This window comes from Mesoplodon mirus (genome assembly GCF_964341445.2).
Source record: "Mesoplodon mirus genome assembly, chromosome: 18".
In the NCBI taxonomy this organism is placed as follows: domain Eukaryota; kingdom Metazoa; phylum Chordata; class Mammalia; order Artiodactyla; family Ziphiidae; genus Mesoplodon; species Mesoplodon mirus.
Window position 1 is genome coordinate 57807446 of NC_138994.1, and position 22529 is coordinate 57829974.

The 22529-nt window shown below is 56.1% G+C and overlaps 1 protein-coding gene across 1 annotated transcript in view; it reads left to right on the forward strand.

Moving 5' to 3' along the window:
* TMEM132E (transmembrane protein 132E) overlaps positions 1-22529 on the forward strand; it is a 51606-nt gene that overhangs the window by 24371 nt on the left and 4706 nt on the right. The window contains exons 2-6 of the mRNA XM_082605590.1: positions 14313-15243; positions 16907-17053; positions 17315-17507; positions 18175-18318; positions 20764-20969. Of these exons, the coding sequence (XP_082461716.1) occupies positions 14313-15243; positions 16907-17053; positions 17315-17507; positions 18175-18318; positions 20764-20969 (1621 nt within the window). The remainder of the gene's footprint in view (positions 1-14312; positions 15244-16906; positions 17054-17314; positions 17508-18174; positions 18319-20763; positions 20970-22529) is intronic.

The following is a 22529-nucleotide window of genomic DNA, read 5'->3' on the forward strand; positions in this document are numbered from 1 at the left end:
CCAGGGCTGTGATTTTGATCCTCTGAGTCTCTCCCCGATGGGCAGGCAGAGCTCATCTTCCAGGGGCTCCCATCCCCCACCCCCTGCCTGGGAAACTGGCCCAGGCCTCAGAGTCACCCCTGCACACTTTCAGTTCTTCCTTTCAGGGCCCATCAGCACCCTGTGGGCAGAGAGAGGGATGGTTGGCCTCCATCCTAGGGTGAACAACTGTGCCAGTTTGCCCAGGACTGAGGGACCCCACCCCACCCCACCCCAAGGATTAGGAGTCACTTCCAAACCTCAAGCTGCCACTACACCTCCAAGACCTCAAACAAATATCTGCCTGTCTCTAAGCCTCAGTTAAAATGGGCATCGGAAGAAGGCTCCCGTCTCTGGACTGTTGTCAAAACATCAGAGATGGTTCACAGAAAACGCACTGTGGACCAGCAAGAAAATCTTACCTTCATAATCATGCCCACCTCCACTGCTGATCTGGGAGCATAGTTTAGTTGATTGCCTAGTCAGTCCCCAGCTTCCAGTCTCCTTATAAATGAGCTCAGGGAACTCAGGAGGGCTGACGGGGCCTAACCCCAGCTGTGTGTCCTTGGGCAAGCCCCTTAGCCTCTCTGAGCTTTGGTTCCTTCATTGGCAAAAACAGGGATGCTAGGGCTTCCCTGGTGGCGCAGTGGTTGAGAGTCCACCTGCCAATGCAGAGGACACGGGTTCGTGCCCCGATCCGGGAAGATCCCACATGCCACGGAGCGGCTGGGCCTGTGAGCCATGGCCGCTGGGCCTGCGCGTCCGGAGCCTGTGCTCCGCAACGGGAGAGGCCACAACGGTGAGAGGCCCGCGTACCGCAAAAAAAAAAAACAGGGATGCTAGTTGGGGGGGTTATTGTGAGGAAGGTGGGAAGGTGGGATCCAGCCCAGTGCCTGCACCCCATAAGCAGCCTCTAAATATGAGCTGGCCTGCCCTATACCTCTGGGGCCCTGCTGTTTGCTGCAACCCTGACCCCTGACCTGGTGGAATGAGCTGGAAGAGTGATGTGGTTCCCCAGCTACCCCCGCCCCCCCCGCAAAGCCCAGCTCAAAACCACCCCCACCCGTCGCTCTCTCTCTCACACACACACTTTCTTTTTCTGTTGTTTGCCGCTAATTGTTTATTAGGAGATGCAGGCGGCTGTGCCAGTGGGAAGGCTCAGCTTGCTCCGCTATAATTAGGATAATGCACATTAGTCATTTAGTGTAACTCAGAGAGCAGCCCCTCCCCCGCGCTCCCCTCCCCCGCTGCTCCCGCTGCAGCTCGCTCAGCTCCCAGGCTGGGCTGTACACATTTACAGGGGTTCCTGGGGGGCCTGGCCCCCCCGCAGCCTCCCACTCGCCACCCACCAGGCTAGGGTTACCTCCTCTCTCTCTCTCTCCCCACCCCGACTCTTCCCTCCTGTTTCCTTTCCCTCTGTACCTCTCAGTTCCCACCCCCATCCTTGCCTATTTCTGCTCTTTCTCTCGCCCTCCTCAAGCCCTCCCTGGCAGCCTGACCAGCGATCTGGTTAGGTAGGTCAGCCGAGTAGGTCAAGCCCGGGTTTCCAGGTCCTTGGGGGAGGGGCCAGTTCTCCTACACAGGGTGACCTCCCTCAGACCCACTCCCTTGGAGGGTGCCCATCCCCCACTGCTGTCCACCCCTCTTCCCTGCCCGAGGTCCCTGGCCCTTGTTTGCCTGAGGACTGGACCGGCAAAGGCAGGCCTTTGTCTCAAAAAGGCCCTTCCCCAAAAGACCACATCAGGTGGCTTTGCAGCAGGCCCCATGAGAGGCGAGTGTGGGGGTGAAGGTGGGGTCCAAGAGGGCTGTGGGAGCAGGGCCATCTGTCCACCAGGGACAAGGAGCTGTTCCCACAGCTGCCTTCTGTCCCTGGTCCCATAGCCACCGGCAGACCTGGCAGCAGATGAACCAGACCCTCTCCCTCCCCACCTGAGCCCTGAGCCTTCTGCATAACAGAAGGGACCTCACATCTGGCCCATTAGGCTGGGCGGACTGAGGTCTGGGGCCAAGGGTGTGCCCTGGCCTTGCCGGTTGTTGCTGGGGGCAGGGGTGAGGATGAGGCCCCTCCAGATTTTCAGAAATAAATTATAAAAGAGATGTTCCCGGGGTGAGGGATGCTTGCCTGGAAATACAAGGCCTCCTTGTCTTCAGGAGCCTGTTTGAGCCTCTGATCCTGATCCTGAGATCACAAATGCAGATGGACCAACAGACAGACACATGCTCACAACTTACAGGGGTAGGGTCGCTGTGCACTTGGAAGGGGCAGGGACAGCTTCTGTCCCCGGAGCTGATGCCCCTCCTCTCCTGCCCCCCGCCACACTCCCGCCCCCGCCAGGAGCCCTACCTCTGAGCTCAGGCTCCTCCAGCCCAGGGACACCATCTGAGTTGTCCATCTCAAGGTCCTCGCCCCCAAGAGGTCTGTATCACTAACTCCCGGGCTACCCTTTCTCACCCTCTCTCTCGGGCCCCGAGGCTCTGCACCCCAGTGTCACATGTAGCTTACAGGATGCCACGAGAGCAGAAGCTGGAGGAGGAGCGAATGATCCCCGGCCCAAATAGTCTCTCAAGACCAGGAGACCTTTCCTCGAGCTCCCCATCTGGCAGCGAGCCTCCAGACGGTAAGAAGGTGCCCCTGGGACGACCAGGGAAATGAGAGCCCTGTTCCCGTGGGTTGTGATCTACCTTGCTGGGTACCCAGCAGGCCTTCCCCCAACCCCACCCCCACCCCGGGGGCCTCAGGTGCCCTCCAGGTGCTCTGGAGCAAGACTAGATGGTCATTTCCAGCACATAGGGGCTGTCCCAGCAGTAACTTCTTGGGGACCCGTGGCTGCCTGATCTTCCAGTGCCCTGGTCCTCCGCTGAACCCCGGGAAGCATCCCTAGCTCCCAAGTCAGCTGAGCTCGGTTCCTTCTTGCATCCGCCAGTATCTGCTCCTTCCCTCCTCTCTTCCTCCACCTACATCTCTCTGATTTCCTCCTTTGTTCTCCAAGACAAGACGAGACAAGGGGGCATAGCTGAGCGGTAGCATCTGGTCCGGTGGAGGGAAGGACTTTAGGCTGAGGAAGCAAAAGGAATGGCCAGGAGAACCCCGACTCAGGAGGTTGTGTGGGGATCTGTTTCATGATGGTGGTAATCACACCCAAACAACAGCTGACCTTTAAAGAGGGCTAACTGGGTGTCAGGCATGGTTGAAGTGCCTTGCAGGTAATCTTATAACATGAGCATTTCATTCTTAAAGCAACCTTCTCAAAGAGGGGCCACTATCACCTCCTTTTACAGTTTAGGAAACCCAGTAGAAGGATGCTAAGCCACTTGCTTAAGGTCACACAGCTAATACCTGGCAGAGCCAGTCTGACGGGAGCCTTCCAGACCCTCAAGTTTCTTTATCGGTAAAATGTGGGAGTAGGGACCCTGCCATCCCTTTAACTAAGACACGGGGAGTTCCCAGGCAGATAGGAGGAAATGACCTGGCCAATCACCAGTGCTGCTGGCAGTGAGCAGGCAGGAGGGAATTTAGGGCCAAGTGGGGGAAGGGGACCCCTCCGCTGGCCCCTCCCCCAGCTTACTTATTCCAATGTTGTGCTCCAGCCGGGTGGGGCATGGGGACAGTATGGGGAAGCTGCCTCCCCAGGATTTATAGCCTCCTAGGAGACGGCAGGAGCCACTGGGGGCTGTGGATGGCTGCAGCCTTCAGTGGCCAGCCCTGACCCCGCCCCCGCGCTGCAGGGAGTTCTCACATATTCACTGGCTGGATGTCCTCCCCTGCAGTTCCTGCTGCCCGCAGCCCAGCCCAGGCTGCAGGCACACAGCGGCCCTCAGTGTTGGGGACACAGGGGCCAGAGGACCGGGTTGATGGGGGACATGCAGCCCTGCCCGGAGCTGCTTTGGGAAAGAGCAGAGCCAGGGGGAGGAGGGAGATGCAGTGGCGCTCAGGGAGGAGGTGGATGTCAGGGAGTCACCCTCTCCTCGGCTGGACTCCTCCTCCAAGGGGTGGATTACAGGCTGGATTCCTCCTCCAAGGGGTGGGTTACAGGCTGGACTCCTCCTCCAAGGGGGGGGAATACTGGCTGGACTCCTCCTCCAAGGGGGGGATTACAGGCTGGACTCCTCCTCCAAGGGGGGGAGTACCGGCTGGACTCCTCCTCCAAGGGGGGGATTACCGGCTGGACTCCTCCTCCAAGGGGTGGATTACAGGCTGGACTCCTCCTCCAAGGGGTGGATTACTGGCTGGACTCCTCCTCCAAGGGGTGGATTACAGGCTGGACTCCTCCTCCAAGGGGTGGATTACAGGCTGGACTCCTCCTCCAAGAGGTGGAGTACCGGCTGGACTCCTCCTCCAAGGGGGGGATTACTGGCTGGACTCCTCCTCCAATGGGGGGATTACAGGCTGGACTCCTCCTCCAAGGGGTGGATTACAGGCTGGACTCCTCCTCCAAGGGGTGGATTACAGGCTGGACTCCTCCTCCAAGGGGTGGATTACAGGCTGGACTCCTCCTCCAAGAGGTGGAGTACCGGCTGGACTCCTCCTCCAACGGGTGGAGTACCGGCTGGACTCCTCCTCCAAGGGGTGGATTACAGGCTGGACTCCTCCTCCAAGGGGTGGATTACAGGCTGGACTCCTCCTCCAAGGGGTGGATTACCGGCTGGACTCCTCCTCCAAGGGGTGGATTACAGGCTGGACTCCTCCTCCAAGGGGTGGATTACCGGCTGGACTCCTCCTCCAAGGGGGGGATTACCGGCTGGACTCCTCCTCCAAGGGGTGGATTACCGGCTGGACTCCTCCTCCAAGGGGTGTAATTACCGGCTGGACTCCTCCTCCAAGGGGTGGATTACCGGCTGGACTCCTCCTCCAAGGGGTGGATTACAGGCTGGACTCCTCCTCCAAGGGGTGGATTACAGGCTGGACTCCTCCTCCAACGGGTGGAGTACCGGCTGGACTCCTCCTCCAAGGGGTGGATTACCGGCTGGACTCCTCCTCCAAGGGGTGGATTACCACAGTCCCACCTTGGGTGGGAACACGCCAGTATGGACCAGCCTATACGGCATCTCTGTCAGCTTGGAAAAAGACAGAAGCAGCCCCACACTAGGTGCCGGGCTTGGTGAGCAGATCTGGGGCTGGGCTTTAGCATCTTTGTGCAAGATCCAAACTGCTCAACGGTAGGTAGAGGCCCTGTCCTAGCGGGGCGGTGGGAGGGCCATGTCTGGGACCACTGGGCCCAGCTGTCACCTCCCCTTTATCCAGCCGCCCCTGCCTGCTTCAGAACCCACCAGGCTTCCCTGCACACATGGCCCCTGCCCAGCCCTAAGTCACATATGGCAGGCTGAGCAGGGACCAGCCTCTTCTCCTAGATGAGGAAACCGAGGCCCAGAGAGAGGAGGAAGCTGCTCAAGGTCACATAGAGCTTCCTGCTCTGGGTTCTTCACAGCCCCCAACAACTAGCCCTCCTTCCAGCCTCAGTGCTGCTTTTGAGGTCCCTGGGACATTCTGCTTCATGTGCCTGTCACCTCTGTACTTGTCCTATTTAACTTAACAGACTTTGACAGGGGACCTACCATGAGCTAAACAATGCACCAAGAAGTGCTGGAGAAAAGCAGGTCAGCGCTTCCCTCCTCTCAGCACTAAATAACCAATAAGTGATGAATGAATGAATGAATGAATGAACCCTGATCACTGACTCTGTTCCAGGAACTACACCAAGCAATTTGCTCATTTAGTCATGACAACTCTATGAAATAGATTCTGTTATTCTCATTTTACAAGTGTGAAAGTAGAGGCTCAGATGGGGTTATGTAACTGGCCCAAGGTCACACAGCTAAGAAGTGTCAGATCCGAGATTTGTATATGAATTTGTGTGGCTCCCAAACCACACGGGTTCTTTCTTCCTTCCTTTCTTTTTTTTTAATTTCCTTTTTTTTTTTAATCCTTGGAATAGCTTCAAACACTTTCCTTCATTTTTAATGACATTTATTGTTTTCTTTCTAATTTTACAAGCAATACGTGTTCTTTGCAGACAACTAGAAATACATAAAAGCATAAAGTAAAAAATAACAATCACACATAATCCTCACCCCCCCCAGAGATAACCACCAATAGCATTTTGATGTATTTCCTCCCAGTGTCTACATAAAAACTGATATCATGCCATGTAGCCAGTTTCTCACCATCCTTTGTTTAGTTCAAACTATTTTGGGGGGCTTCCCTGGTGGCACAGTGGTTGAGAGTCCACCTGCCGATGCAGGGGACCCGGGTTCGTGCCCCAGTCTGGGAAGATCCCACATGCCGCGGAGCGGCTGGTCCCGTGAGCCATGGCCGCTGTGCCTGCACGTCCAGAGCCTGTGCTCCGCAACGGGAGAGGCCACGACAGTGAGAGGCTTGCGTACCGCAAAAAAAAAAAAAACTATTTTGGGAGCATTTTCCAACCTGAGTAAAAAAATCTTTGGAAACCTCCATGCTTAGCCATTTGCTTTTATTTAACCATACCCTGTGTTTGGACATTTAGGTTGTTTCTAATTTTTTACTAATAAAGAGAACATTGTGGTGAATATCTTTCCACATAAATCTTTGAGCCGAATTCTGCTTATTAGATTCCCAAAGGCAGAGTTACTGGGGCAAGGAGCATGAACGGTTTCAAGGACTTTAAAACATATTTTGAAATTGCTTTCTAGAAAGCTTGCCTAGTTTACCCTCCGACAGTAGGCCATATGATCGCCCCATATCTTAAAACACTTACTAACACCAGGTATCACTAATTTAAAAACTAAAACCTTTCTCAAGACATAGTTTTTTTCTACTTCAGCACCCCGCTCTGGAGCAACTGGTATATTGGTTGCTAATTCCCCACTTTGCTGATGGAGAAACAGGGCCTTGGGGTGCAGAAATGACATGCTTGCCCTGGGTCCGATCCACCCATCAGCCAAGGAAGAGCAGGGCTGGAACACAAGCATCCCTCCTACCAGTGAGAGCCCTATTCTAGCTCTTCAGGGTCCTCAGTGGAGGGTTTCCTCCACAGCCACTGTCCTGGGCCAGGGGAGGGTACACCCTAGGTCACACCCCTCCTGTGGGCCTGGAGGTCTGGGTTGGGAGGGGTCACTGTGCATAGCCCATCCCTGGCCTCTTGATCCTGGACCGCATGGCCCCCAGTGCTGTCAAACCCAAGTCCATGTGCCCGATGCCAAACAAACAGAAACGTTGGAGTTTGGAGCAGAGAAAGGTTTACTGCAAGGGCCAAGCAAGGAGAACGAGCGGCTTGTACTCTAAAGACCTGAACTCCCCGATGGCTTTCAGGCGAGGGTTTTTTAAGATGATGCCAGGGGAGAGGGTCAGAGCATGCGTGACCAGCTTGTGGACCTTCTTCTGATTGGTTGGTGGTGAGGTAACAGGGTGATATTTCCAGAATCTCAACCTTCTGGTTCCAGCCGTTCTGAGGTCTACGTGCTTGTGGTCAGCATGTAGGCACCACCCTCCACCTGGGTGGGGGTCTTAGTTTCGGTCGAACAACTCAAAGGTATGCATCAGATTGTTATTTACACCCCTGCAGGAGGAGTTAGGAGCCCTGTGACTCTATTGTCCAAATCACTAACTGCTTGTGCCTGCTCTGTGGAACTCTGGGAAGGCCTAGGAGACCGAAGCCTTTTTCCTACAGACAAGAAATGGGGGACAGGGAAAGGCTTTTGTACCCCGGAGGGCCCTCCAGGGTCCTGCTCGATTTCACTAGGATCCTCACCACCTGCATCAAACCTGGCTCTCACCTCCTCTCACCCGTTCATTCATCCCTTTGTAGAACTGGCACCAGTGTGTGCCCAGCACTGTTCTGGGCTCTGGGGGCTTCATCTTGCACCCTCAGCATCACCACATTATGCCATGCAGGTCATGACCCCTTTGGCATCTCCCAGCCCTTCCTGCTTAGCGCTGTGTGGTCCAAACTCCTAAGATAATATCAACACCTGGGATCCTTAATAAACACAGATTACCAGGTCTCTCCCCGGACATTGTGATTGTGTCTGCCTGGATCCAGCCTGAGAATCTGTTTGCTATTGCTCTTTTGTTTTCTCTGGCTGATTCTTAGATTCAGGCAAGTTCAGGAGTAAGAGCAGAAGGATCCCCAAGCACTGGACCTCGGGTGTGGCTCTTACACACACACACACACACACACACACAGGTGAGCAGGCCAATCCCTCTCCCAGCACAGCCCCGTGTCCTCTGGCCCTGCTGGCATGCCCTGCTGTGCCCCTCAGCCTCAAACTCACCAAAGCTGATGACAATCTTTTATTTTTTTCTGATTTACAAGCGATTAGTTTTAATTTGGGGACAATTAGAGATAGAAGCAGGAGGCATCTGATCTTGATTAGATGCAGGGAGGTGGCCAGAGGCGCCCCCTCCCCCAGGCTGCCTGGCCCTAGCCTTCACACAGATTCATTTATCTATTCTATAGTTTGGGGAGAGGGGCTGGCCTCTGTGCCTGGGGAGAAGGTGTGAAGCTTATCTGGGGCTGGGCAAAGGCCCCTGCTGCACTCCCAGACACCTAGGGCCAGCCTGAGACGAAAAGGGAGGGCCTCTCTCCAGCCAATGACCCTGAGCAGGTGCCCCCAGCCTTATAAGAGGGTAGAACTGACATTTGTTAAGCACCGATCGTGTGCCACGCCGGGCACTATGCAAAGCTGGTCCAGACCCAGTGCCTGCCCAGATCCCAATCCAGCTGGAAAAACAAAAGCATAAACAAGTACCTGCCTTCTAGTGTTGGATTGGAGGTGGCTTGAGAGACGAAGGGGCCCACGGACCAGCATCCTGCCCCCCAGGAAAAATTCACAGAAGTGGCTGAGGCAGATCATTGATTATTTGCATCTCTTATACCAGGGCCAAGCTCCTGATCAGCCAGAGCCAGAGCTGGACAGAACAAAGCAGTGGTGGCAGTGGAGGTATCCGGGAGGGCTTCAGGGAGGAGGTGATGCCTAAGCTGGGCATGGAAGGATGCGGGGACCCCCACACCCCACCTCCTGGGCAAATCTCTTGGGTGCTGGTGGGTCCAGTGCCCTTCTTTAGCTCCAGTGAAGCCTCTCTTCATGCCTTAGTCTCGTTCTGGAACAAGAAGGGAAGGATGAAGGCTGCTGGCTCTCAGCTGAGCATAGGCTTGAAGTGGCCCCAGGACGGTGCTCCCAAGGGTCCCTGAGGTGGGCAGGTTCAGGGCCCAGGGGAGCTGGTGGGAGAGGGGATGGGTGGAGGTGGAGGAGATGGGAGTTCAGACCTCTTACATCCACAGACACCTCATCCTTAGTTACCAAGCTGTTAAGAGCCGGATGTGCCCTCCAGGGCTGAGGGAGGAAGGAGCTGGCTCTGCTCAGCTAGGAAGGGTCACATGCCAGGCACAGTCAGGGCAGGGGCTGGGAACGCCTCAGCCTCCATCATTATCCCTGCCTACAAAAGCTGCATGATCCCAGCCTGTCTTCCTCCTCCACCCCCATACGGTATCTCCACGTCTTACTGGGGAAACTGAGGCTGTGAGGGACAGAAATAGCTCATCCCCATCTATTATGAACCTGCTCGGGCTGCCATAGCGAAGTCCCAGAGACTTTTACAAAAACAACAGAAATGTCTTTTCTCACAGTTCTGGAGGCTGGGAGTCTGAGATCAAGGTGATAGCAGGGTGGGTTCCTTCTGAGGCTTCTCTCCTTGGCTTGTAGACGGCCGCCTTCTCCCTGTGTCTTCACATGGTCTCCCCCCTTGTGTGTGTCTGTGTCCCAATCCCCTCATTTAAGGACACCAGCCATATTGGATTAGGACCCACCCGTATGACCTCATTTTAACTTAATTACCTCTTTAAAGACCCCCATCTCCAAACACAGTCACATTAGGAGGTGCTGGGGGTTAGCACTTGGACGTATGAATTTGGAAGGGGGGCACGTCACGCTGACCATGAGACATGATGAGACAGGGAGAGCCCTTCCCTAGGGAGACAGGAGCAGGGAAGCCAGACCCAAATGATTCCTCTGGCCCAAGGCCACCTAGACGGAGGCAGAATCCGACCGCTGCTCCCAGGAGAGGGGAGGCTGCTGACAGGAAGGCAGTACTAAGTCTGGTCCACTGGGCGAGCTGGGCTGAAACAGAAGTCAGCAGGTGGAGCCTGAGGTCCGGGGAGCCGAGTGGGGCAGGTGAGAGGCCCGGGGGCGGCCGGGGTTCCGAACTCCCTGTCACGGGCTTCCTGGTGGGGGGCCTGACGAGCAGGTGTGTGCCAGGCTGTGTACGAGCATGAGTGTGTGAGTGTGTGCGCACGCACTCCCCCCTCAGACTGGAGGGAGTTGTGTTGGGTGTTTCCAAGGCGGGGCGGGTCCAGGCCAGCAAGTCCACCCGAGCGGCACCCCTGGAGCACTCCTCCTTCACCTCTGGAACCGGCCGAGCTCGGCTCTGGGTTGACCCTCCCTTACCCCATCCGTCTTCCTTCAGGGAACCTTCTAGCAGCTCTTCCTTCCCAAGCCCATTCCACGCTCCGTGATGCCCGGAGCTTAGAGCTCCTTGTGAGATGCCGGCCAGCGTGCAGCTCAGCACACGCACGTGTGCACACACATTCACACTTCGTGTCTCCAAAAACTTGATCTGCTGGCAACTCCCCCAGTCTCCTCTTCCTCCCGGCAGCCCCACCACACCAGACGGCTTCCAGGGTCTCCCCTACCTCCCTGGGAAAACTGGGGCCCAGAGACATCAAGCAACTTCCTTTAGGCTCCAGAGTCATTGAGCCATAGAGCTGAGATTAGTGCTGGGGTCTCAGGAACACCCCCGCCCCTGCTCAGCCCACAGAGGGGTCTCAGGGCCCCAGAGGATAGAATGATTCATGGATGGTGATGGGGGGCGGTGTTGTGTCACGATGACATCAGTACAAAAATCGTAGTACCCTAATACCATCTTTTCTGGCTCCCTTTTCTAAATGCTAGTTGCCCTCTTAATATAAGTTGCTTCCTGCTTCAGAAACTCAGTCTCCTTATCTGCAAGGTTGCTGAGGGGGATCAAGACCCCCAGCCCAGCAACCCTGCCCTGACTGGCCATCCAGTCTCCTCTGGGATGCCCCATGGAGGGCGCTTTCATTAGCCCATGGCATCCCAGTGAGTGCTGGGCAGCTCATTCAGAGAATTGCATTCATTCAACAAAAATCTGAGGGCGGAGGGGTGCACGCGAGCACGTTTCTCCAATCCCTTTCTCCGCGCCCCTCTGAGTCTGCTGTCTGTCTGGTGGCCCCGCCCCACTGTGCCTCCAAGGGGTCCAGATGGCAGGCCCTGCCTGAGGTTGGGACGGTGAGAGGGCCAAAGGGGACTAAGTGCCACTTAGCAGCCTCTGGGGTCTCCTGGGGATGGTAAACGAGACAGGGCCGGTGGTTCTGACGTCCACATCCCTACCCGGTCCACTCGGCCTGAGCACTTACAGCTCAGGGACAGCGTGCCCTTCTCCAACCCCAGCAGGACAAGCACGGTGGCTTCTCCTCATCTCAGCTGCAGGTCCTGGACATCCCACCACCTGTAGCAGTGCCCCCTCCTCCCCTTGGTCTTTCAGCTACTCTCAACATCCCTGTGAGGGGGCTGATATCACCTCCTCAATTTTACAGATGGAAACCGAGGCTCAAAATGGGAAGCAAGTTGCCTCATGAGCGTGGCAGGGAGAAGCCTTGAACTTGAGTCCTGAAGCCTCCGTTTGCCTGCTTCCTGCTGCTTAGAAAGCAGTTGGTTGGCTGCTGTGCTCTGGCCCAGGTCATTACCCCAGACCCCACATGTGTGCCTGGGCCAGCTTCGCCCCAGGCAGCAGGGACACCTTCCCAGAAACTGCAGTGGTAACCGTGGGGCAGGGATTCCATGCAGCAGCAGGGAAGGCTCCCGTCTCTCCAAACGCCTTCCTATTCTCATCTGGGACCAGGCTGCCCATCTCTACCCCATCATCGGCAGCTGGCTTACCTTTCAGGGCTGCAGGACGTCTAGTGAAGGGTGGCCTGAGAACAGAGTTCTCCTGGGAACAGAGGGAGCAGTCTGATGGTTAAAGCGTGGGCTGCCTAGAGGACCAGGGACCAGCTGGTCCTAAGGACTGCTCAAGCGGGGCCCTAAGAAGTCACACAGACCAGGTGCCACTCCTCTTAGGACACTTGACCCAGGGCCTTTGTTGTGCCCCCAAGCCAATTGCCTCATTTGTTAAATGAGAAAATTAAACCACAAATTTAAAAACATCAGACATAGACACCAGAGCCTCAAGGGCAGGGAATTTTTAGTTCATCGCATTTATGAGGAATTGGGTGTGAACATTTGCGGAACCATCAAGGTTTCATTGATGGTGGTAACATGATAATATGCATAAGCGGCAAGTAACCACCATAGCACTGATTAGGAGTCTCCTTGGGACGGAGGTCTCTGTGAATCACTCAGTGTAGATCAACCGTGGTTTGTTAAAGACTTGTTCAGTGCAAGGCCTCATAGATAACTCTCACGCAAGGTAGGATGAGAGGTTCCCTCAGAGAAGGGCAAAGCTCTGAGGAAATTCCCAGGAGTAGAGGTCATATCTTGGAGGGCTTCGTGGAGGAGGTGGCATTTGAGCAGGGCCTTAGAGGAAGATTCGGATTTGGATGTGTGTAGATAGGATAGGAGAGAATCCAATGCAGAGGGCACAGCATGAACATAGGAGGGGCAGTAAGGCAGCATCGGCCAGCGCTAAAGCCAGAAGTTGTCCAGTTATGCTGGCAGAAGGAGCCTGGGAAGAGGAATACTGGGGAAAGGGGAGCCTGGAGCTCATTGTAGAGGGGCCTGAATGCCACGCTCAGGCGCAAGGTGAGTTCTGTAAGCAGAAGGGAGAGTCTTTAATAATACACGTTTGCATTGTGTTACCTAAATTATAGAGCGATTTCTTGATTCTCGAAGACAAATGACAACACAACATTAAAGGTGAGAAACATGGCTCAGGGGTCCACTGGAGTCTCTGAGAGCATGTCCCTGCCCCCTGAAGGGAGGCTGGCTGCAGGCACACATGTGGGATCTGGGGTAATGACCTGGGCCAGGGCACAGCAGCCAACCCAACTGCTTTCTAAGCAGCAGATCCAGAACTGGTTCTCAAACCTCAGACCTCCCCATCTTGGTCCTTCCTGTTCCTTAACAGTGTCCAACAGGTGTTGAGCTGGGAGTAAGGGGCCAACAAGGTCCCATCTATGTCTGGGAGAAACAAATCCCTCTGGCTGCTATAGGGGGGAAGGGTATGCCAGGGAAGGGAAGAGCTGGGGAGAGGTGAAACCCACTTAGGCTATGTTATGTTGTCATAGCGACAGGAATGAAGCCAAAGCTGGAGCAGGGGCCTGGGGATGGAGGTCAGGGGCAGCCGGGGACAGACCAGAGAGCCAAGAGGTAGAATTGCTACAGCTTGGCGGAATCCTGCGAGGATGGGGTGAGTGGCCGAGAGAAGGGAGAAGTCAAGCCCGAGACCCCAAGGCCCACGTTTGGGTTTGGGGGATGAGGATCAACTTCCCGGTGTGTGTTTGTGGGGCAGTACATATGGGGGGGGGTGATGTGGGATCCCTGGGGACCCTGCACCAGCTGAGGCAGGTGGAGCAGTAAAGGAGTAGTGACTTGGGTTTGAAAGCCAGGTGGCCCCAGGTTCAACTCCAGCTGCTGGCCCCTTTCACCCATGGGACTTGGGTAAGTTATTTAAGCATCCGGCACCTTCATTTGTAAGAGGTAAGAATAGGCTCTCCCAAAAGAGAAGTTACTGATAGAAAACTGGGTGAATCAATGGAGATCATAATAATACCTGGTTCAAAGGCTTGATGAGGGTCAAATAAGCCACTGCCTGTCATAATAACGCATGAATAATAGTTTACTTTTAATAAACAATGTTAAATCGTTAAATACGTACTGTACTGTACCTTTAATAGTGGTAACAGTGAAGACTTACCGCCTCGGCATCACACTTGCTCTTAGCCCTCTACGCACGTGGCTTTGGTAAGTCCCCACAATAGCTCTTTGAGGCAGAAACAATTTTTATACTCATTTTACAAATGAAGATGCCAGAGGATAAAACCTCCTTAAAGCTTCACGACTCTTTGTACCGGCATTAGCTTTACCCCTGCATCGCAGATAAAGAAATGAATCGGCAGCAAGAGGGCAACTAACACACCAGCAAAGCTGGAGCCCGGCTTGGAGCCTGGAGGATGGAGAGCCGGGCTGAGCTGGGCTCGGCTGGGAGCGGACGGCCCTCCGTAAGGGTGGGAGGCTGGGGTGCCCTGGAGTCTCAGCACAGCCTCTCCTGACCACTCTGGGGTCTTTCTTCTGTCTGTCCCCAGCCTCTGGCCGCTCCCACCCGGCCAGCCCCAGCCCTCCGGGGCCGCAGGCCAGCCCGGTGCTGCCGGTCAGCTACCGCCTGTCACACACGCGGCTGGCCTTCTTCCTGCGGGAGGCGCGGCGCACGCCTCCCACGGTCACCAACGGCTCCCTGCAGCGCTCCGAGCCCTTCGTGGTGTTCCAGACCAAGGAGCTGCCCGTCCTCAATGTCTCCCTGGGACCCTTCAGCACCAGCCAGGTGGTGGCCCGGGAGCTCCTGCAGCCGTCCAGCACCCTGGACATCCCCGAGCGCCTGACGGTCAGCTGGAAGGTGCGAGCCTTCATCGTCCACCCCCGCGTGCCTGCCTCGCAGCCCGTGGCCCAGGTGCTGTTCTACGTGGCCGGCCGGGACTGGGATGACTTCGGCGTCACCGAGCGGCTGCCCTGCGTCCGCCTGCACGCCTTCCGGGATGCCCGGGAGGTCAAGAGCTCCTGCCGCCTCAGCGGGGGTCTGGCCACCTGTCTCGTGCGGGCCGAGCTGCCCCTGGCTTGGTTCGGGCCCCCGGCCCCAGCCGCACCACCCACTGCCCGCCGCAAGTCTCCAGATGGGCTGGAGCCCGAGGCGACAGGGGAGAGTCAGCAAGCCGAGCTCTACTACACTCTCCATGCCCCGGATGCATCGGGAGGCTGTGGAGGCACACGGCGGGGTGCCGGGCCCGGGGGCGGGGCCCGGGCCGAGAGCCCGACCCAGCACCCCCTGCTGCGCATCGGGAGCATCAGCCTGTTCCGCCCGCCCCCAAGAAGGGCCCTGCAGGAGCACAGGCTGGACAGCAACCTGATGATCCGCCTGCCCGACCGGCCCCTCAAGCCCGGGGACGTGCTCAGCGTCCTCCTCTACCTGGCCCCCAACTCCTCCTCTCCCTCCAGCCCCAGCGTGGAGCACTTCACTCTCAGGTAGGGGGGTATGGGCGGGGGTCTGGCTTCCCTTCCAAGGCCTGATGCACACCTGACCCCTTGTAGAGGGCTCGCCCAGACCTGCCCATCCAGCATCCTAATCCCAGCTCTTCCAGTTATCACTTGAGCAGCTTCAGGAAGACAGCTCACTTATCTGAGCCTCGGTGTTCTCATCCGCCTGATGGCCACGAAAATGTCTGCCCTGTCCTCCCTACCTCACAGAAGTGGTGTCATGCTGAAGAGGAAACATCCATTTTCACAAGCACGGATATCCAGAATGATAGAATCGGGACTGGAAGGGCCCTTAGACATTAGCAGGTGCAACGCTCCTATTTTACAGATGAGGAGACTGAGGCCTAAGAGGAGAGATGGAGATCAGAGAGCAGCCCCTTGCCTGGGAGCCAAAAGATGAACAGGAGGGCTTCCCTGGTGGCACAGTGGTTGAGAATCCGCCTGCCAATGCAGGGGACACAGGTTCGTGCCCCGGTCCGGGAAGATCCCACATGCCGCGGAGCGGCTGGGCCCGTGAGCCATGGCCGCTGGGCCTGCACGTCGGAGCCTGTGCTCCGCAACGGGAGAGGCCACAACACTGAGAGGTCCGCGTACCGCAAAAAAAAAAAAAAAAAAAAAAAAAAAGATGAACAGGAGAGTGTCCATCAGGACATTTGTCTAATCCTGGAGTGGGGAGAAATCTTTTCAGGAGTCTTAGCTCTTTCTTTGTGAAGGAATAAGTTCACAAATTCAGAAATGCCTTCAGTCATATCACATCCCCACAAAATATAATGATGTCTCACAGTAGCAACCCATGGTTTGAGCCATGTTGGGTGATTCTGAGGATATAAGAAAGGCCCCACCAACCCAAGCACTATACATGGGACCTGAAATAGCACCATTAACCTCCAACTTCTTTAAGTATTGCCTTCTGTCCTGAATGTACTACCTTAAAGTTCAAGTATTCCTGGAGAGAGTCATACCTAATTCAGCGATTAATACCTGAATGTGAATATGAGTTAAAAGGAGTAAAGTAGGTAGAATTCGGGAGGTGATAATCATTCTGCTTTAGTTAGTGTTAATTAGAGCTAAAGTGTTGTATTTAGTATAAGACACTACACCTTATGTATTCAGAATGTCCAGAGGAGGGTGACTAGGATATGGGCGACTTGAAACTATGGCAAAAGATCAACAATCGGAGGAACTGAAGATTTTAGGCCTGGAGAAAAGAAGACTCAGAGGACACCTGCTCACCTCCCCAGGTGTCTATTCAGGTGGAAGAGAGTTGTCCTCCCTTCCCCCAACAGAACCCACGGCTGTTCTATTTCAGCTACATACAGGGAAGAAGTTTCTCCTTTTAGGGACTTTCTAAAGATGTAATGGGATGCGTGCAGAAGTACTGAATCCCCTGTCACTAAGGTATGCAAGTAGAGGTGAGGTAAAGACCTGGCAGAGATATAATAGAAGGGACTACAGCTTCCACTAGGGCCAGAGGTTGAAGCTACACGATACCAGATCCCCCAAATTCGTTTCAGGCTTTGAGTCTAGAACTCAGGGTAACTTCCTCACCTGCGCGCCTTCTCCCAGCCCCAGCCTAAGGATGGTGGGCACGTGGGCAGCCCTTGGACCCCAAGCTGACCCCCTCCCTCTTCTTCTTCCTGCTTTGTCCCAGAGTGAAGGCCAAGAAGGGCGTGACCCTTCTAGGAACCAAGTCACGGAGTGGCCAGTGGCACGTGACCTCGGAGCTGCTGACTGGGGCAAAGCATTCAACAGCCACCGTGGATGTGTCCTGGGCCCAGGGCACACCGCTGCCCCTCTGGTGAGCCAGGGTGGCTCCTCTGCCCACCTCTTTGCAGGACAGCACGGGGGAGGGGTGGGGGAATTCTTGACGGAGGACGCCAGGCCGGCGGAACGGCCGGGGCGTACTTTCTGGGGACCCTGGAGGCCAGGCTGGGGAGGGCTCAGAGGGCCACGGGGAAAGGCCACTGAGGAGGGCTAGGGTCCTCAGCGAGGGTTTCGGAGCTCCTGAGCTGCTCCCAGCCCTTCCTCCTGGGCTCTCCTTCCTCCCCCCACCGCGCAGGGAGGACCAGGGGCCCCTGGAGATCCTGCAGCTGGACTTTGAGATGGAGAACTTCACCAGCCAGTCAGTCAAGCGGAGGATCATGTGGCACATCGACTACCGTGGCCACGGTGCCCTGCCTGACCTGGAGCGGGCTGTCACCGAGCTGACGGTCATCCAGCGGGATGTGCAGGCCATCCTGCCCCTGGCCATGGTGAGTGCACTCACAGGAGGCAGGTGAGCTCTGCACCTGGTGCTGGAGTGGGACGGCGGCTGCTGAGGGGCACGGAGGAGGGAGAAGTCACCGTGGAGGGGCCACTTGGGCGGGGGGGGGTGGCTTCCTGGATGAGGTGACCATGCAGTGGAGCCTTGAAGGTCCCATGGAGGAGGAGATCATGCAGTAGTCAGAGAAGATGAGGAAGGTGCTTTAGGCAGGGGATCTCCTGGGCAAAGGTGTGGTGATGGGAATGGGAATAGTTTGTTCAAAGGCGCTATGGGTTTAGGAAGAGTGCCGTGGAATGATTGTCTGGGACCAGCCCAGGGGCACATGGAATAGCCAGGCAAATGTGCTGGATGTTACCCTGAGTCCGGAGGAGCATGGAAGATGTTGAGAGGAGATGGTGGAGGATTGGGGAAGCATTGTTTTCTGGCAGCAGAGTGGGGTAGACCCTGAAGGCTACCACAGGAGTCCAAGTGAGCAGAGCGTCTGAGAAGGCACGTGAGACCGGGTAGATGCATCTGTCTGCCCACGTCCCCACGGGGAGGATACGCATCTGAGGAGTGGGGACAGCTGAGGGCTGCCGGGGCTTGGCTGGTGGTCCTGGGAGAGCAGGGAACGTCAAGCAGCTCAGTAGAGCCCCGCCCTCCTCTCTTCCCTGCAGGACACAGAGATCATCAACACAGCCATCCTGACTGGCCGGACGGTGGCCATCCCTGTCAAGGTCATTGCCATCGAGGTGACTGGCCTTGTCCTAGATGTCTCTGCCCTGGTGGAATGCGAATCTGACAATGAGGACATCATCAAGGTGAGCTTCCTGGAGGTGGGGGAGCCTGGGAAGAAGGCCTCGGGCCTTCTGGGGGAGTGGGACCCCAAACCAGAGGGGAATTCACATCCCAGGCAGGTCCCCTTGGTAGGCAGGAGGAGGGGAAGTGGCAGGGGGTGAGGGGAAGAGCATCCCATGTCCAGCCTGAGCAAGGGGAGGTCCTGGAGGGCTTCCTGCAGAAATGTGGAAGAGACCTTCTGGCAGGCTGAAGGGAGAAAGCAGCATTGACAACTTGAATTCAATCCCCAAGTCATTACTGAGCCCTTGCTGTGTGGCAGACACCAGGCAAAGCATTAGGGGAGGGGGTCCTGGGGGGTCTCAGAGACATGCCCTGAACCTGGGTGCTGGTGACCAGGTGGAGGAGATCCAGCCCAGGGAGGAAGCCTCCAGAAGCTCATGAGTTAGGCCAGGAGTGAAGGTTGTGTAAAAGGACCTACTCCAGGAGCACCCACCCCAGCCCTCCACCTCCCAAAGGCCTTGCCCTGAGCTCCTCCCCAGAGGCCCCCTCTGGGCAGTGGGTCCTCCACAGCCCAGCAAACAGGACGTTGATCTGACTTGATTGGCCCAGTGTGCTACCTCCCCAGGAGGGCCTCCAGATTTCCTCTGGCTTTGGACAGTGGTCAGAGGTGAGATGCGGGGAGGAGGCAGTGGGGTGGGCAGTGATGCAGGAGGGCATCCAGCCCTGGTCCCTCTGGGATGGGTGAGCTGTGTGCTGTGCCAGCCTCCAGCTGGTGCCAAAATCAAATGATTGGGCAACAGAATCTGTTTCCTGTTCCTGTAAATCCTTCAGCAGGGGGAGTGGGGATGTGGGTGTCCTTCTCCCTCTCTGGGAGTGTGTGCTCTCTCTCTCTCTCTCTCTCTCTCTCCCCTGGATCCCTCCTGGTCTCTGGAGCCCGAGGCTCACCTCCTCCATCCCCCCATCCAGGAGGAATGTCCCCCTAGTGAGCCAGAGCAGACGGCTTGGTACCACACACCCACGGCCTCCTGAGGACTGGAAGCCTTGCCAGGCCCATGGGGCTTGCCACTGCTGGCAGGCTGGGACGGGGAGAAATGGGCCTGCTCCCAAGAGCCCTCACCCAGCACCTTCCTCTACCACCCAGACTCCCCCACCCCCACCCCAGAGCAGACCAGAGCAATCACCGTGGCTTAGATACCAAAGGGAATTAGCAAAGATTCGAAATGGAATTTGTTTTCGTTCTCACCGCAATACACTCAGGTTCTTTCGGGAGTTTGCCAACATTCTAAATGGGATTTGCCAGCCTTCAGCTGGAATTCTCTGCCTTCCGAACAGGGAAATGAACATTTCTAGCAGAACCACTGTCCCACTCCTCTCCACCCACCCCCTGAGATGATTAAGAGAGCTCGAAGGAGTTTGGGACCGTCAGGGGCTCATCTGCACGGATGAACCACAGTCCCAGCCCCTCCCCACCCCCACGAGAGCCTTCAGGTTGTCATCAGCCCATAGGCTGCCTGATAGACCCTCCTCCAAACTCAAGGATGTGCACCCTGGGGCGTGTCCCAGTAGGAGCACCTAAATGCATTGCACACAGGATTCACTCCAGGTATGCCAGGTGTGTACGTGGGCACTTACACAGACACCCGTTGCATCTGCCCTGAAGTACTAGCAGGGACATCTCTGTGAGTGGGCACAGCTATCCACCAAGATATGTTCAGTGAGCATATGCTCATCCGGGGAACCGTGAAGAATGCAAGGTGGTGTCCAGGTGGGCATGCATTTGCAAAAGCTGCACCCGTGGGTGGCAGTTGTCCACCTGTCTGTGCTTGGGGTTCTCTGGTCCTGAAATTTCCTCTCCCTTTCCCTCAGTTCCACCCCTGGCTAGAGCAGCCCCCTCCCGGAGATTAACCAGCTGCCCATCTGCCTGGGACCACTGGGCCAGAGGCACCTTGGAGGAGCTGTGGGCTTGCCCCTTCTCCCCACCCCCTCCACCTCGACCTCCTCCCCGCCCAGTCGCACCCCAGTGTCCTGCTCAGGACAGGCTACCCCTGTGTACTGTGGAGGACTCCACCCATCAGACACCTGCTCCAGAGCCCAGGCGGTCATGCTGGGGAGGGAAGCCAGCGCTGGGGACCCTCAGCCTGAAGTCTCCCCCAAGGTGTGGCCTGGCACATCAAAAGCAGCCCCTTACAAAAATATTGGCACACTGGCTTCTTGCCAGGGAGCAAAATCCTCCCAAGGTAGCCACTAAGAGGTGATCTCTGGAGCAATGGAGTGGAAGCTGACACCTCCCAGAGGAATTAAATTAGGGGTCTTCTCCCACCCAGCCCCTCCCCTTCAGCCTCCTGTGACTGGCACTTTCTCTGTCCAGTGGACTTCTGGCCTTCCTTGTCAGAATGAAGTCCTCACACTGCCCCACAGGATGACCTGTAGGGCAAGACAGGCCAACCAACCTCTCTCCCCCTCCCCAGGTATCCAGCAGCTGTGACTACGTGTTTGTTAGCGGGAAGGAGTCTCGCGGTTCCATGAACGCCAGGGTCACCTTCCGCTACGACGTCCTCAATGCCCCGCTGGAAATGACAGTCTGGGTACCCAAGCTGCCCCTGCACATTGAACTCTCAGATGCCCGCCTCAGCCAAGTGAAGGGCTGGAGGGTACCTATCCTTCCTGACCGGAGGTACGGCCCCTCCAAACATGGCGGATGCTGGGGATACTCATGGGTGACACAGCCCTGGCACAACGTCTGATCTACATGTGTGTGTAAGGCCCTAGGTGTACACAGTCTGCAGGTCGGTTATGCAATCAACAAACTTATTGAGCAGCTACTGTGTGCCAGGCACGGATGGGGGCAGAGAGGGGAGCAGTTAAATGTGGCCAGAGCCTGACCCAGCTGAGCTCTGGGTCCATCAGGAAGCCGTCTTATATATACCACGGAGCGTGGTGGATGAAGGAAGCCCTGAGTACAGGGAAGCAAGTGGCACAAAGGAAAGAACCACCTCTTCCTCCAGAAGAAGTCAAAGCAGGCTTCCTGGAAGAGGTGACTCGGGAGCTAAGTCTTAAAGGATGAGTGGAAAGGAGTTGGCTAGGGAGACAGGGTAAGAGCAGTCAAGCAGCAGACAAAATGGAGCAGAAACACCCACATAGGTGCTCACACACCTGTACATGCGTGCCCCAGCCTGGGCACACCAGGGGCACACTTATGAGTACATCAGCCAGGCGCACGGTGACCCCCCCTGGGCTCCCTCGCTGGGATACAGGCTCACACACCTGGGTGCCCATCTGCGGGGCAGGTCCATGTGTACTCAGCACACTCCGCTCACCCACTCATCACTGCTGGAGAGAGAAGCCAGCAGGGAAGAGAAGAGCGGCAGAGTGACAGGCAGCTACGAGCAGGAGGGGCGGAGCTGGAGAGAGAAGCAGGCAGCCTAGTGAGAGTTGGGATCAGTTCAGTTCTGCGGAGATTTGGAAAAGCAAGCCCGCATAGACCAGGGCCTCTTGAACTTGCACACGACTTGCCCAAAGATGGTGTTAAAATGCAGATTCTGATTCCGTGAAACTGGGATGGGGCCTGTGAGTCTGCATTTCAGGCCAGCTCCCAGTGAGGTTTGAGTAGTGAAGGACATAGTGAACTCTGAAGCCAGATGGCTTGGGGTGAAATCCTGACTGCTGTTTGCTAGCTGGGTAACCTTAGGCTACTGTGCCTCCGTTTCCTCATCTCTAAAATGGGCACGTTAACACTTAGCTCAGCAGATTGCTGTGAGGACTAAATTAGTTAACACAGGTAAAAGAGCCCTCTATGTGAATGAATATTCTGGTGGTTTAATCCTTCTGAAGCACTAGCCAAGCACTGGCCACACCCTTCTCTCTCTCCACAGCCCGCTTTCCTGGGTGAATCTCCTGATTTTCTCATTTTTGGCAATCTGGACAGGCTGAGAATTCCCCAAACTGTCAAGTCCTGGTTCCATTTTGCCTGCCAGTTCCTCCCTCCATTTATCTGTCTCCTCTTGCATTTTACTCTGAGCAGCCAGAGGAAGCCAGGACACACCTCCCACACTCTGCTTGGCAATCTCATCAGCTGAGTATCCAAGTTCCGTCTGCCACACAGCTGTAGGACACGACGACGCAGCTAGGCCTCCTGGCACTTGAGCAAGGATCACCTTTGATCCAAGTTAGAGCTGAGCCCAGGGCCCAGCAAGTGCTTAGTGCTGAGAAAGAGCCAGTGTTTGCTAAGATTTGA